Raw genomic sequence first — 16,486 nt, 5'->3', positions numbered from 1 at the left:
AAGGCTTCTTAACTTTTTACTCTTTCAAGGCAAAAATTCCTTTGTTTCTACTAAGAAAAAAACAATGCAACAAAAATCGTATGCAGTCAGCGTGAATGGTTCACGGCAGCTCGAATATACATGTGATGTAGCAGATGTCAAAATGTGATTTGTTTACTTTGTGTACAGCCAATATATATTCATCATATTAATCAACCTATTTAATGTCTTTAACCCCCCCCCCAGCTAATTTACTCTTGTCCCTTGGTCAGCAAAACGTACAACACACCTACATATGTTAAACATTTATTAGAAAAAATGACCTGTTAACAGATCCATATAAGGCAGAAAGCTGTTACATAAAACATATGGAAGTCAGAATCATTTAATTTCCCGTGGTCCTGAAAGACACCTACAGATAGTCAGAAACAAGGAAATGAATTCCAGAAAGTTTCATGCAGCAGATTAAGAAAATTTCCCATCCACATACACGTCATTCATAAATATTCATGTGGTGGAGTCCACAAAACCTACAATTTTAACTTCTTGCTCATCCATTGCCTAAGATTTCATTTCCCCTTACTGTAAATGTTTGCAAGCATACTGGCTATATTGCACATTTTACTATTCTGACTTGAGGCTTGGAGATCACAATTAGCTGGAATCACAAGCAACACAGTATTCAACTATGCAAATAATTAAAAAAAAAATACCGCACATCAAGCTAAAACAAGGTGTGTTTAAAAAAAGAATAAAAATTTCACTACAGACAAGGAATAAATTGATTTGTAAGGGAAAAAAATGATTGGCTCAAAACCATTAACTATACCTGAAAAGAGAAGCATTATTGCAGTCAGTCGAGAAAATTGCCATTACTTTTTCAAACTCAGTTAAAACCATCGATTGGCAAGTTTAAGGCACACCATCTTAGCACTGAACAGGTTTTAAAACCTTACCAATAAGGATTTATGATCTAACGTTGAAATCAGTTTAATTTGCCACACAAAACACACACCAGGGTGAAAGTGAAACTAGCGTTACCAAATGGTTTCTAAAAAAACATTTTACACGTTCAGTTGACCACATCAAAAACTGACCTAGGTGGTGTACTTTTACTCAATTATAAACCAAACTGTATTGCATACACATTTTCTGAACAGTCAGTAAAATGAGTAACTTACAGGGGGAGAATTATTGATTCCAAACTTGAGGATCAAGGAACAACGGATTTATTGAGGGGCTTTAATTGATAATATGCAGATACGGAAAAGGAGCCAAAACATGTAAAATCTCGTGCGTGTTACACCAATCGTGGCTGAAAAGGCAAGGGACTGCAGAAGCTCCAGAGAGAAACCACTGGACAACGGTATTCAGATACCCAAATCTGAACAGCCAGCTTTGTCGGGGTGTTCAATCTTCAAGAATGCATTTATGGAGGGATCATATGACCCAAAAAGCCCCAAAGTGACAACAGTAAATTTGTCATTCTATAGTGATTAGTGTTTTTTTTAATACTAGACTGACCATTTTCAATAGGACAGGGATTAAAAGGAGGGGGAAAAAATAATGTTAGCAGAGACTCCTGGGACAGGCTGTTATGCGACTAATAGTTTTAAAGGTTCTTAACACGCTGATACATTAAAATAAAAACATAATAAAGGAAAAAAAAAATCACACCTGTCAGAGATTGCAATCACACTACTAGGTGCTACAAAGAAAATCTTATAGCTGAACTTTATTTGCATACGAAAACTTTGGATTTCAGGTTTAAACAAAAATGATCCCCATTCCCTCTAAAAGCATGACCAAGTTAGCCGTTCATCAGTAAGCACAGCAAAGGATTAAGAAGGAATCAAGGCAGGTCAGTCTATATGCACAAAACTAACTGCTATGTAGCCAAGGCATCTTGTGAGAGGGCATGAGTAATGCAGCGTAAAAAAAAAAAAAAAAACAACCTTTATGAAATACACAGAAGAACCGAAGTAAATAAAACATGAAATACTAAATTTTAACAAAATTGTATGGGAATTAAATTCAGAAGACAACCCATTCCTTTTAGTGTTCACAAAATTGAAAGATTCCTTTTTAAAGTACAGTCATCTAAAGGCTGTGCAACTTGGTAAATTGCCTTCTGAGGCATAATGCTCCTGAAAGACTACAAGGCCCCAACTAGATTCGAAAGCATAAATCAATATTTCACGCGCATCATATCCTGTCAGCAATTTCTCCATTGATATATATATTTGGAGGAAGAGGATTCTTAGATACTATCCATAGCTTTGAATTCGCTCAAGACTTGCAGAGGGTTTATATGCTTCTTCTGGGAGGACCTCTTAACCTTGGTTTGGCCATCATCATGCTTCTCACGTTTGACTAGGGGCTTCTTCTCTGGGGCCTTCATCTTCCAAGAGATGGCAGGCATGTTGAGTGACTGCATTCCCCCGACCTTTTGGTACTTGGTGGAAGCCACATAAGACGCCTTCACTGTAGAGACGACAGTGTTCATCAAGTTCTTTGCGGCTTGGATGAGGGACATGGCACTGTCAACCTGGAACAGAACCAAAGCCATATGTAAATCATTCTCTAACCGCAAACCTGCATCAAAATCCAAAGGATTAAGATTCATATAGCTGGCAAATGACCAACAAAGATTCTGAAATAGTACAAGTCAATCAAACACACAACGTTTTAACAGCAGATCACTGAATTAATGACATCTAATAATTGGATGTTAATATACCTATGCCTCTATGAGAAGAATTCATCATATAGCGTATATGTATCAAAAGGAGGAGCACGGCACTGTGGTTTTATGAGCTGCCATAAACTTCCATTTTAAAGTGAAAAAGTAACGGTGTAAATAACTGGGGAAATGGCACTTGAGACAAATTTGCTAAACTGTGAAAAATACTGTTCTCTTAAGAGAAAGGCACTTACACAAAGTTGAATTCTGTAAAATAAGAAAAAAATGTTTTTGTATCTTCTGGAAAGAATTTTATTCCCAAAGCCAGAGATACAATACAACTTATTACCAAATAACCTAAACAGGCTTTCGGAATGTGGAATTTTAAGGGAAGGCTGGTTTGGCAAAGTGTTTAAGACATGTGCCTTTAAACATTACCTAAGGGGGGAGACTGCATTTACATCTTAAAAGCACATAGTACATGGTTGAAAAACAGTATCGCAATTTGAAAATGTGAATGGCTATTATAGCGACATAAGCAATATATCAATGCACCTAAAGTTTTAATTTGAAGAAATAGATTTCCATATGAGTTTACCTAGACAGACACTACCCTTCTCTCACAAGCAGCACGTTTACCAGATTTTAGACGGAGTCCATGAGAAATATACAAATAAGGCAGTGTAAAGATTTCAAGAAAATAATCTGGATGACAGAACGATAAACTACCCCATTGTTTATCATTGGTCCATTTGGATGCGACCATTTCCTGAAGATAAGCAAAGGAACTGCCTGGTTCATGCTAAGCAAAACAGGTACTTTAAGTCTGTCAGTGATCTAAAACCCATTAGTGTGCTACACTGAAAGCACAATGGGGTCAATACACACAATGCGGGAAATTCTCCAAAAGTGGTGGGAATAAGGAATGACAGGCAGATAAGGATGCAGCCTCCAAGTAAGAGGGATAGCAGGAAGAAAACTAGAACAATTCTGCAAGAATGTCATCTAAATTTTTACTGATCCATTTTCTTTGAAATAGTGTCAATACGAACCAATGGACTTCTGACCTGACAATAACAAGTGCTTAAGGATGTACTGTCACTGTAAAACAAATGCAGAAACAATGTCATTTAAAACAGTAATTAAAAAAAGTTTTCCAAAAATCTTACTTAAAAAACCCTAAGTACAGCTTGCAACAGTCCTTCACTACATAAAAATTGATGACTGCAGGTCAAGAAGAGGAAACATTAAATGGCAGGAAATGAGAGTGCATCAAATCCTGATTAAATGCTGAAAAAGGACTGCAGGTCTGACAGCACCTAGTTTTGCTGAAACCTCTGCCGTCGAAAGAATCATATCAAATGAATATGCCTGTAACACAGCTTTGCTAAAGGTGACTTAGAGACTTAATTGCATTAATCTATTTTAATCGCATATAAAACTATTTAATATGCAAGAACCTTAAGAAATGTCAAGACTTGTATTAATTAGGTTTCATTTTAGTTTAAGTTGACTGAACTACTTCATAGTTTAAAGGATCTCTTACATCCTAATAAGCTGTTACTGTGGAATTCCATTCCATTCTAATCAAACTGCTTTAAAAACTGGTCTTGTCTACAATGTCAATTTTGCAGAAAAATAACCAGCAGTTAAAATAAGGCCAATGTCTCCAATAACTGCACTTTAACACACAATGTAGTATGAAACTATACGTGAAAATTCTTGATAAAAATACTTTTGGTTTCTTTGGGGGGATGGGGGGGGACAAGGCCTGAGATGCTCACTATGAGGTTAAAGTAAAATCCAATTTTTATAATGCTACAATGTTAATTTTGTCACTGAATACATACTGCATGATCTGGTAGCCGTACATGTTGGATGTTAGGTTGTAATCTTGTGCCAAGGACAGTTGCCGCATAAGATACTGTCCTCTGTGTTGCCTTTCAATAATTCCTCTGACATCTCTCAAAGATGGTACACAAGAACGTTCATCAACTAAGGCATACGATTTATTTCCCTGAGATTTCCAGGCGATAGCTCAAGGCAATCTGGGTGGGCGGGATTGCAGAACTTACCCCAGAGACCACAAGCTCCCCACCAAGATTTTGCACTTCTGCCTTTACTTTGCTGCAGATGTTCAGCTGGTGGCAGTAGAGAGCAATACGCTGCAGGTAGGCCAGAAGATCTTGCTTGCATGCGGAGTCCGGGCACTACAAATAAAGAGGGCAAAGGTTAACGGAATATTAGGGAGCAAAATGCAATTCCCAACTGAATGTATGCTAAGTAAACAAAGTGCTTTCACATCACCAAAAACCACTAAGGGAGAAATTCACGCAGTATCAGTGCTTTGAGACATTAAGGGCAGGAGTGTGACAGAACACACTATTTTGGGTGAGAAATGTTTTAATTTGCATAATTTATACTGGGAGGTCTTGAATATACAGAAATTTTTATGAAAATAACAGAAGCAGCAAAAACTTTGAAAATATGCTGCATTCAACGTGGAGGTCAAATTTTTATAATTTTTTAAAAAGCAGCAGCAGCTTTTTAAAGAGTTTTCCTTAAAGGAATATCATCAGAAGTTTGAGAGATGAGCTCTGAACGATGAACCAAAAAGGTCAGTCCTCCCAACACATGCAGAACACAAGGCATCTAAACCTCAAAAACACATTTACAGCTTACTACTACATAAGGTACACTGAATGTGCGAATATTTAATAAATAAATTAAAAAAAATGTAGACCTTCCATGAATAACTATGCAAATTACTCAGAATCTAAAGGGGGGGGGGGGGGGGGGAACCTTCCTCAAATCCCATGAGTCACCTTTCGCATATTATCGAAACCCTCTCCTTGCAACACTCAGCTTAATATTACTGCATTTAGCAGGAAATCAAGGCATAAAATACCTGCCGCCAATGGCAGTGTCTTAGCGCCATTATTTAACTACATCCTCTAGCAGATTCCTACCTCTGAGGACGTGTTTAAAGGTGAGAAGAAAAAAAACGTGTACCACTTCACAGTACATTTACCTCCCCAATCCCAGGTCTCATACGTTGTATGTATGCATGCAGTACTAGCAAAACATCTGGACACACCAGCTTTTAAAGCATTTCTCAATTTTAGCTGTTATTCCTTACAAAAGGCCCCGGGGCAATGCAGTAAAAATATTGTGACGACTAAGAAGTGTTCGACATTTCCAAATTATATTACATTTTAGACTTTTCAAACAGCCCTCTTTTGCTTCAATGTCAGCTGTGTAGATACTAGACATTCTTCGGACCGGCTTCCAGATGTAAATACATGGAATGCTTCAACAATCTGGAAGGAGTTTTCACAAGTTCTGAGCACAACTTGGCTACCTTGCTGCTCTTTCTCATTAAACCAACTGATCCCAAACCAGCTGTACAGGGTTTAGGGCATGGGGTTTGTGTGGATCAGGTCTTCAGTAGATATGTCCAGAGTGTGTGTGTGTGTGTGTGTGTGTGTGTGTGTGTGTGTTTTGAAGTTGCATAACTGTATAACGCAGTTGTAGTGAATCTCATTAAACATTACTGTGAGATAATTATACTAACACTGCTGGCATAAACAAAAAGACCAAGTAGCAGATTAAATATGCACAACTCCATTCCAAGATCAGTTGGAAGTACTGCGTGTAAAAAAAAAAAAAAAAAACTACTGCCAGAAAGGAGCGTGTGTGTTGCAGGGGAGGGGTTAAATGCTGATCAGCTTGGGGTGAAAGCAGTGGAAGGATCACTTTGAAGAACACCTCAAACCAGTGGCACTGCTGGAAACTGCAGGTTAAGTGGCTGTGGTAGTCAGAGGCCCCTGTGGCGGCATAGATGTTGACAGCTCTGTATATCGTTGGGGTAAGATGGCCAGTTCTCTCCCTCAGTATCACATGGAAGTAAAGAACTTCTGGACTAGGACACAGGAGAGGTGGCCTGCATTGTAAAAAGGGGAATCGGTGCAAGTCTACAATTGTCATCCGCCCTGAAAAAGGTACCACCACCATATGGGAGAGGAGATTTCATCTGATGGCTGAACCTCAGATTCAGTGGTAAATTCCAACCTGGGCAGTGGTGTCTTAATGGTTAGGGAAACACACTTGTAATTGAAAGATTGCTGGTTTGAACCAACGACCAGCAAGGCATCACTGAGGTACCCTGAGCAAGGTACCGCCCCCAAAGGACTGCTCCCCGGGCGCTGAATTAGCTGCCCCCTGCTATGTCACATTGTTACATACGGGTTAAATGCAGAGGACACATTTCGTTGTTGTGCATCAACAATGATCACTGATCACCAAATTCTAAGTTATAAAGCGCACTAATCATCCTCACTCACACACAGTTGAGAGAGAGTTAACGGGAATATGCAATATGTACTCAGTGTGCTGTTGGCCTTCCCCAAGTCCGCAAAGATGCTGCAGGAATATGGTACCGGGCTGCTCCCGCATGATATTTGGCCCATGCGAATGTAGTACTGTAAGTTGCCCTCATCCAGGGCACAAAAATCACAGCCATTTAGTGTATTAGCCTGAGTCAAGGATTCATTTGGTCCCCACTCCTGTGTCAGATTTTCATGGACGGGGATTTCGAGGCACAGCCGAGACTGGAAGCCTGCCCGGTACGGGGGCCTAGAAGCAGCAGCCCTGCTATTTACAGATGTCATGATTTGGCCTCATCTGACTCAGACCCGTAGAATACACTTGAGTGCTTCAATGCCATGTGTGAAGCAGCAGCACATAAGCAGAGCCAAAACTGAGACCATGGTGCTCTCGGCGCATTCAGGCAACGGGGGCGAGCCCACCCTTAAAGAAAGAGTTTAAGTACCTTGGGATTTTGTTCACAAATGGTAGCAGGGAAAGTGAGACTGAACGTCAGATCTGTTCAGTGGCTGCAGTTTTGATGGCACTGAAGGGTTCTGGGAAGCTAAGCCACTGGACGAAGCTCACAGTCTAGCAGTCAATCCATGTCTATCCCTGAGCTCAGCTATGACATTGTTCTGTTGGAAATGACCAAAAGGAAGCTGCGAGCACAAGCAGCCATGAATGTATAGAGCTATCGTCTCACAACAGCCTTGGCAAATTTATCAAGCCTGGAACTTAGCTTTCATTGAGACACTAAGATGACTGGAAATTCAGGAATTATTTTTGAAAATTGGTCATAAACCCAAATTTGAAGCTAGTCCTTTCCAAATTCATTTTATGAACTTGATGTAATGCACTTATTGCATACAATATAATGAACACTGCTAAGCTGCTAGTAAAGTTGCTGTGGTTGACGGGGCAGCTGTGTGCTTTAATTGAAATCAAAGCACGGTAAAATGGATTTAAAATGAGTAATTTTATACAGGAATTGGATGGAAATAATGAATATTGAATTTTGCATAAATGGTTCATTAACATTTAAACACTGCATGAAGAGTTAACACAACTAGCTTTAATCCACAGAAGAATGCAAAACTGAACCAAAATACATTTAATGACGGTTTACTCAGATCAGAGAAATCTTTCTGCTAAGCAATGATACCATGCGTGGAATGACCTGGAACTTAAGGCTTAACATTATCATAATGAGACAGACAAAGAATCACAGCTATAAACTGCTTATTCAAGAAATCAGGAATGTCTGGCACTGATGAGATTAAAGGAGCAGCTGGCTTTATCTGTCATACGGCTAAACTGAGAGGTCATGGATCAGTTCTTGATTTTCTTTACACTCCCCTGTGGTACGAAATTTACTGCCCTTCCTACAAAGCAGCAGAGACTGGACCTGGGATTAGACTCCGACCACCAGCAGAGTTTATGAATTGCCTATAAATTTACACTGATTGAAAGCAAATTTGAAAGCATACCGTGCATGTAGGCGTTTGTCTTGAGGGCAGAGTCTGATTCACAGTTCCACGTAGAGAGAGAGAAAATGTATAGGGGATGTAGCTGCACTTATATTTACTTTAAAAAAAAAAGTTAGGCCTACAATCCACCAGTCAACTGCGAGCTGGTTCAGACATTATTCTAATATGGCGGCCTGTGGGGCTGCTCATAAATTGTTAATAAACTGCAGTGCAGACATTTGTGTAGCACTGACCTACATCTTTCATGACATCATTTTCAAAGATATTTTAAAGTATTACCCTGCATGTTTCATGCCCCTCTACAATATAGCCAATTAAAAAAAATATCCTTACTGAAGTACAATCCTAATCTCCCCCCCCTCCCTACGCTACACCATGACATTTAATAGACATACATGAACAGGAAATATCTATGGTGTATCTTAACTTTCTACCTGCAGGCTGCCAAGCTTAGTGCTGCAGGTATAGAGCTATAAATAAACCCACGTTATAAAAAGTCTGCCAGGAAGTAATTAAGCTACTAATTAAAGACGAATCACTCTTAATGAACTGAATTCCACCGAGATTTTGCCTTGTCTGTTCTCCTCCCCAGTTCCTCATATCTTTAGTGAAATTAGCCAACTAATACAACTTCTGAGCTCAGAACCTGCCATAATACTGGTAATTCTAGAGTTTCTTGAACCTGTACAAAGGCCGAAAAGAACTCATTTAAATTAAATTGAGCCATTTCAGCTTCAGCCTTTGCTCTCGCTCAAGCATTTTTTTTATGCATGATGCTGCTAACATTTTTCACAACATAAAAGTTGCGAAAAAACTTCAAATCAAAATAGTAAGGTCATTCTGAACTCTTTGGTTTTAAGTTGGATCCAAACTAGAGGAACTGGATTCTTGTCAACCATATCCAAGCCATAACACATTAAAAACAGAATACAAGTACATTGCAAATGTTTAAGCTTGCTGAGGTAGGGCAAGGCTGCATGGGTACATTGGGCATCCAAGTCCAAGCACAACAGAGCCAATTATTAAAACAAAATCACAGATAACATTTACTTGGTTGTTTGAGCAGTAGTACTGCAGTTCATACAGGGTTCGTCATACTTGCATCCTCAACAAAGTTCACTTGTCACAGCCCACAAACCTACGGAAGGTGGGCGGAAAACCAGCCAGCACCAGACCGACACTCCATGTCCCTGACCTTTGCTACATCAACCAACATTTAGCGGCGATAACCTCAGCACAGCAGACCAGATCGGCCACAGCATATGTGAAATACACAAAAGAGGAAGAAAGTGTACTGGTTCTTAAACTAGAACATTAATAAAGCACACAGTTTTTAGGGAAGGGAAAACACCAGGTACCTGATCAGCAATGGCACGGCCCAGCTTGTCCATTCTTGATCCAGCCTCTGCGATCTTCTTGGCGGCACTAATTACATCAGCTGTGTTCTTCAGAGGCCCTTTTCCCCTAAGATAAGGTCTTCATGTTATTTACTGCTCTCGTGTTTTACCATATTTACATTCCTTTTCACAACACTGGGGTAATTTCAGGCATATTTGGCACTTAAAAACAGGATCAGTGACAAGCCTGCGGCAGTTCAGTATCAGCACTGATAAGTCATTTATTACAGAATACTATCTGGTCAAGCTACTGCCACAACACTGCCACTGTTTAATTTTACCCTTCAGAACAAGTGATTTAAATACAAATCCCTCCGAATTAGATTTCATCATATGCCAACCCAGAGGCCCAGACTCCCCTATGAACTTGGGGGGGGGGGGCTAAAATTTATTACGGGAATATCATCGCTTTGTGTGAAGCAAACCGGATGGTGAAGGCATTGAGCAGACACCACCCACTCTATCCCAGCTGTCTGGTCAGTTCCGGAGCCCAGTGCTCCTTGGGCCTACAGTATGATTCAGGCCCAGCCTGCCCTACCCCCACAGCCAAAGCGGGGAAGTCCTTTGCCAGTTTTGTGTCCCCACAAGGGACTCTGGAGCACAGTTGGCAAGTGGCACAACCTGGATTCAAAGCTGCTCTCTCCAGGCTAAATGGAGCCATCCAAAGCATGACAGATGGAATTCTCCACTCCCCCCCCCACCCCCCAGAGAGTCAGACACTAGAAGTCAAGGCTTTGAGAGGGAAGCTAAGGTAGAAGGTAGCACTGTAAACACTAACAAATCAGCAGTGCTACTGTTCCCATCAACGTTGTTGAAGTCGTTTTCAATTCAACGTGATCACAGAAAGGGATCACAGACTCTACCCACCCAAGAGCCTAACACCAGATTGCATTCATTTTACTCTTAATTATCTGCCTGTGACGAATGACATAACATGAGTATCACGACATTTCATTAAACATATACATATATACCTGCACAGCTTTTAAAGTTTGTTTACTTGTACTAACAAAAGTAATTCTGAATTTATCAGAATATGCTTGTCGTATTCATATAGCTGAGGGTGGGATAGGGGGACAGGTGGCTCGAAAATACATTAACTGATGGCAGCAGGGTTGCCGGCTATTAATCCCTAAGGATACAGGCACAATTTCTTTGCGCCGCATTCACCTCCAGGGAATTGTGCTGGACATCAAGGTTGAGGGACTGTAATAGCACGTGGAACATTTGACTCTCCTAGGACTGCCAAAACACCTATCTTTCACAAACCACCTGCTTTCAGAAACAAAAGAGCGAATTCATTTGATACTAAACTATCTTCCCTCTCATTATGGATTTCCGCCTTCTGACATTTACGGATTTCCAAGTAATCCGAGAAGGGTTTTCACATGGTGAGATGGCCCTACACTGGTATAGACGCGTCAACATACACATAAAAAGTAGAGTAACTCCACGATTCTTCCCCCAAGTCTTTCAGCAAAACCTCCAATGAGGGACCAGCATAAATACTGCTGATAGGCATTTTAATTAAAATCCTCAGCATAGCTTTAAGAGCCAGCCTTATTTGCATTTATCTGCATGATATTAAGATGCAGTACAATAGGTCTAGGGGAAAGCTGCTTCGCAATTGCTTTGCCTTGAACCTTCAGGGGACTGCAGAGCGCACTCTGAACTAGCAGAATCAAGTGGACAGTGAATGTATTAAGTCTGATCATCTGCAGCATACTCATTCCTGTTCTTAGTATTGTAGAACCATTTGCAGAGACATGAATGAGTACGAAAGATTTGGATCCATTAATAGCTAAAGTGACAGCCCTGTGCAGAAGATGGAAGGTCCTAAAAGTGCCAATCTATCTAACAAAATTTTAAATTAAAGGCAGACTGGCATTTCAGAGCAGCTGACGAACATGTGTTCTGCCATCTCCGTTCCAAGTGTGACATGAAAAAAAAAAACACTTTCCTTCTGAGTTTTTGATGAGCATTTAAAACTAACGGGGGCACATCAAGATATTGAAAGCAAGGTTTTATGACTGAACCCTACCCTTTGTTATCACGAGCACTGCTATGACAAACTAAATATCCAGTCAACCCAAGAGGTCCAAGGTGACACCTTTACCCCAACGACTAGACTTATTAAAATACGCCAAATTGACCAAGTACATGATACTTTTTACATCTCAACATTTATGATAACCTGATAGAATATGAACAGCCTCTTTACCAGCTGAATTAAATTAGAATACTAAACATCTCTAGTAATATTCTGTCATTTAAAACTGAAGTATTTTTTGAAGTATTTACTGAAGCGTAAATTTAATCGTGATTTAAAATTGTTCACTAACAGCCCACACCACAAATACAATGTATGTTCAGCGAAACATGCAGAATACTTTTCTTGGCACTTATTGCAAAGAAATGCAGACCACCTGCACTGAAATAATGCTTTATGAAAAACTCCAGAATATAGCATAGACAGAGGTAGGAATTATGCAAACAATGAATGAAACTGACATTTTATAAAGCAGACATTTGTAATTCCACCGCGGACAGATAGTTCTAATTGTAATTTGATGCAAAAGTTTGTTACACAGGCGCTGTCGTACAAATAAACATTAAGTGATTCTGTCAGGACATGCATATGATGAGAGAGTAACTCACCTGGTGAAGTCTGTCATTTCCATCATGATCATGCACATCTGCTTGGCCAGCACAATGATGTCATTCCCACTGTCATCCCACTTGGAAACTTCAGCATCCAGCTTGCTTTTCTCCTCTTGAAAGCTAGCCACCTGTTCCGCGATCTTAGCTTTCTGCTCTTGAGGAAGTTGGGCCATAATAGCCTATTGAGAATAAATAGCACTTTGAATGATAAGCATAACATTACAAGACATTTCCAGTAAAACAAAAAAAATAGAGGGAAAGTAGTTTTGAAGCTTCCGTCAGTCATTGCAATATGACAGTTTGAAAAATGTGTTATTGGCAGCAGCTACAGTAATATAACTGCCCAAAAAAAAATTCATTTCTGATTGAAATCTTCATTCACATCATTCAATATCAATTCATAAAATTCTGGGGTCGATTTTTAATTTGTGCCTTGTCTCCAGCTCATGGATATGTGAGGCTTCAACCCCCTCATTTTCACGTGGCCAGCCTCGTGCAAAGAGATCTGGCCCACAAAACAGATTTTTAAAAAATGCCAGACTGCTCCACTGAAGGTAGTGCTGCATGGTGTCAGACCGTAATTATCTGAAATATTTGCACGATCTATATAACAAATCTATATGCGCTATCTATATAACATAGATTACATTTAAACTTAGCTGAAAACTATAGTCAAAGACTATCTACCAGTAGTGTGTGTGTCAAATAAGTTGGTGATGTTGGCATGAGTTGTCAGATCAGTGCCAAAAAAATGTGATTATAGGGCTTTACATATCGGGTGTGAAAATTTGTCCGGATGTTTATTTACACCCACAATTTGATAAGCAGATTAGTAGTAAGCCTGAAAATACTGATGAGGTGTACTGTGATGCCCAAAAAGTTAGTCATCTGTATAAATTTGACATATCTTTATGTTTAATAAATATGTCAGACTAAATCGGCAAAAAATACAGCCACACCGCCACCATCTTTTTACCTTGTTTATCCAAACTTTTTGGTGTCAACTATCATCAAATCAAACCCAATGGAATCAGAAATCAAACTGATTTGGGACCCAGTGAATCGGAACTGAATTGATTCGGGGAATCAGTGGAAATACCCAGCCCCAGGACGACAAACTGGGTGATTTGCCTCTTTACTTGAATCAAGGAATCGACTAACAAGTACGGCTTGTGTGGCAATACAAAATCTTTTGAAGGCCTGACAAACACCGCAAATATGTAGGTTGTGTCCTGAAAAATTTAAGCGTGAAAGGTTTAAATATAGTGGTTATCTAAATGAATGAAGAAGCTTTTTACTCTCCAGTGCATTTTTAAGTAACCTATTGATAAAGAAACTACTTAAATGTAAATCACCCTAGCCACTACTTATATTGTGATTACACCAACACTGCAGTTGCCATAGTAGTAGCAAGAGACATTTGTCACATGTATTATACTATACATTTGCTCACTGCAGAAGCCCTTGCCAATATCCAGAGCTAAGGGTCAAGATGACATGCTCTTCTCAGTCATCACATTTGCCAGGTCTGTGCTGCTTTTGACACTTTCATTGCAGAGTAACATCCTCCCATAACTAAAATGTTTTTGTGAAACAAAAGCTGATCATTGAGTATCAGATAAAAGTGCACCTTAGATATGTCTGTACCCACAGGATACGAAACAACCATATGACACGTAGCTAACAGAGCTCAGTCTACCTGTGGGCTGAGCTGCCATACCTTTATTCTCAGAAAGGACATAGGCCAAAATATAATTTGCATAGGAAAGATTGCAGACTGTACTGAAAGCCTAGAAATTTTAAACCAAGAACAGACCGACCTGCTGAATCTCACCGTGTATCATACTAGGAAACCTATTTAAATAACGACATGGAGGAAAATCACTATTCAAAATAGAGTAATTTTCTGAAAATAAATTCCATTTAACAGTAAAACAAAAGTTCATTTCCTGGAAATGGGAATTAGATGCAGCTGAAATAAGAGACACACAAACTGCAAAGCACCAAAATACTCATCCAATTACACACATAGGATGATCTACATAGCTACATCCGTGACATACTCCCCTTAAAGACAATGCATAGAGCTTAATTTGTTCTGAGAGGATCCCTAACAACTCGATTCCAGTTGATTCCTTCTGCACAGAGATAAAAAGGGAGTTTCAATTCATTCCATGAAAATGCCACATTAGCTTTGGATGTTGAAATCAATTTAAATTGCTGTGCCTTATTTAAACAGACCTCTATTGTACCCTTTTGGCCAATGTGTATCTGCCTTTGTGTATCACCAAGGCAACAGAACACAATTCTGAGTGGATAAGGAGGATGATATATACTTGTCTGGTTGGTTGAGAATAGGCTCTCTGCTTTCATTAGAATATCATCTAGAACCTTGCCGTCACTGCTAGCAGTGATGATCCTTGCATAATTGTGTATTTGTGGCCATTGCCGGACTACCGTGTGTTATTGAAAGGAAGGTACTGAAAATTAAGCTGGCAAAAAAAACTAGGCCACGCCATCCACACTACTCAAGGGGTGGGGGGGGGTTGGTATTTAATTAAAATAAGTAAAATCTGCTCCATGCCACACAAGAAAAACTCGTAAGAGTAGCGACTGGAATATGGAGTTACATAAATGGTAAGCAGGTTCTGAAGTGTGTTGGCACTGAAAGCATGTCAGAGATGCTCACTCACCCGAGCGCTCTGCCCCGCAATCAGCTGATCATCATCTGTCTGCACACTGGTCCTGCTGCGCACATCAATATCTTCCATCTCAAAGTCTGAGTCGTCCAGCTCCTCGGGGGTCTGGAGAAAAAGAGCAAGGGAGAAATGCCATTAGATAATTAACCAACCCGGGAATAATTGACGATTTATATTTGCCAGGAAGGACCAAATCCAGTAACACTGGCGCAGATGGCAAAACGGTAAGCAAATTCACAAAACAAAATTGAATAATCGGTAATCATTTGTCTACATACACATAGTGAACACAGGTGGGGTCTGGCTACCCTCCAAGCAATGGCTTAACAGCGAACTTCTCAAACAAAGGTAGTATCTGATGATGGTGAGGTGGGGGGCATGATGATGGTGAGGTGGGGGGCATGATGATGGTGAGGTGGGGGGCATGATGATGGTGAGGTGGGGGGCATGCACAACACCTATGAGCCATTAAAAGAACTTACTCAGTGCTTTAGTTTGCGCACGATTATGGAGCTTTGCAACATTAAGTCGAAAACACGATTCCCCCAAATGAAGTGTGATTGTGCCATTTTAAGACTGTTAAAAGAATAGTGCTGAATTCTTATGGCATGCATAGAACATCTGTCATTTATCGGATTCCCAAACAAATACATCTTACTGTGCACTATTTTATAAAGAATACTGTAAACAACTGGTAAGTTTGCATGAATCTCAGCCTTGTTACGGAAAGCAGTCTTTTGCAAGGCAAGCTTTTCCATAGAAGAAAGGGAGTCAAGTTAGCAAGGATAACCAAAGAGTGAAATCTAAAATCCTTGAACACATTTGTCAATTACAGGTTTTTTGGCAAAGGGCCCCAGAGAGACTTAGGGGTCATGAGCTTTATTTGCCACTCTATTCCGCATTCCATACGCATGTGTCATTGAATTTGAATTATGTAACATGCAGAATTTTGTTAAAAATGTTCATATAAGACACAAAATGAAATTTATCCCAAACATATCAAAAATACCCTTGACAAGTTCAGAACTTCAGAAGTTAAAATGACATTTAGTTGAATGTGATGACTGATTTTCTGCCTCTGCATACACTGGAAAAAGTGATGTACGACAAACTAGACAGGAAAACACAAATATTTCATTTTTTGTTCTTGTGTAATATTCATAGGTCAGACTGGTATAAAATTTTGGCTATATAAGGACCAGGGAGGTATCA

At 39.7% G+C, this 16,486-nt stretch overlaps 1 protein-coding gene across 1 annotated transcript in view; it reads right to left on the bottom strand.

Annotated features, from left to right (window-relative positions):
* Positions 1-269: 269 nt before the first annotated feature.
* The window catches only part of ctnna1 (catenin (cadherin-associated protein), alpha 1), a 62,350-nt gene continuing 46,133 nt past the window's right edge, over positions 270-16,486 (bottom strand). The window contains exons 14-18 of the mRNA XM_049029104.1: positions 15,269-15,379; positions 12,573-12,754; positions 9,876-9,981; positions 4,738-4,872; positions 270-2,527 (exon numbers count right to left, since the gene is read on the bottom strand). Of these exons, the coding sequence (XP_048885061.1) occupies positions 2,240-2,527; positions 4,738-4,872; positions 9,876-9,981; positions 12,573-12,754; positions 15,269-15,379 (822 nt within the window). The 3' untranslated portion in view covers positions 270-2,239. The remainder of the gene's footprint in view (positions 2,528-4,737; positions 4,873-9,875; positions 9,982-12,572; positions 12,755-15,268; positions 15,380-16,486) is intronic.

The sequence above is a fragment of the Brienomyrus brachyistius genome, chromosome 10 (genome assembly GCF_023856365.1).
Source record: "Brienomyrus brachyistius isolate T26 chromosome 10, BBRACH_0.4, whole genome shotgun sequence".
Taxonomy (NCBI): Eukaryota; Metazoa; Chordata; class Actinopteri; order Osteoglossiformes; family Mormyridae; genus Brienomyrus; species Brienomyrus brachyistius.
Note: the sequence above shows the minus strand (reverse complement) of the source record. Positions and strands in the feature narration are given on the sequence as shown.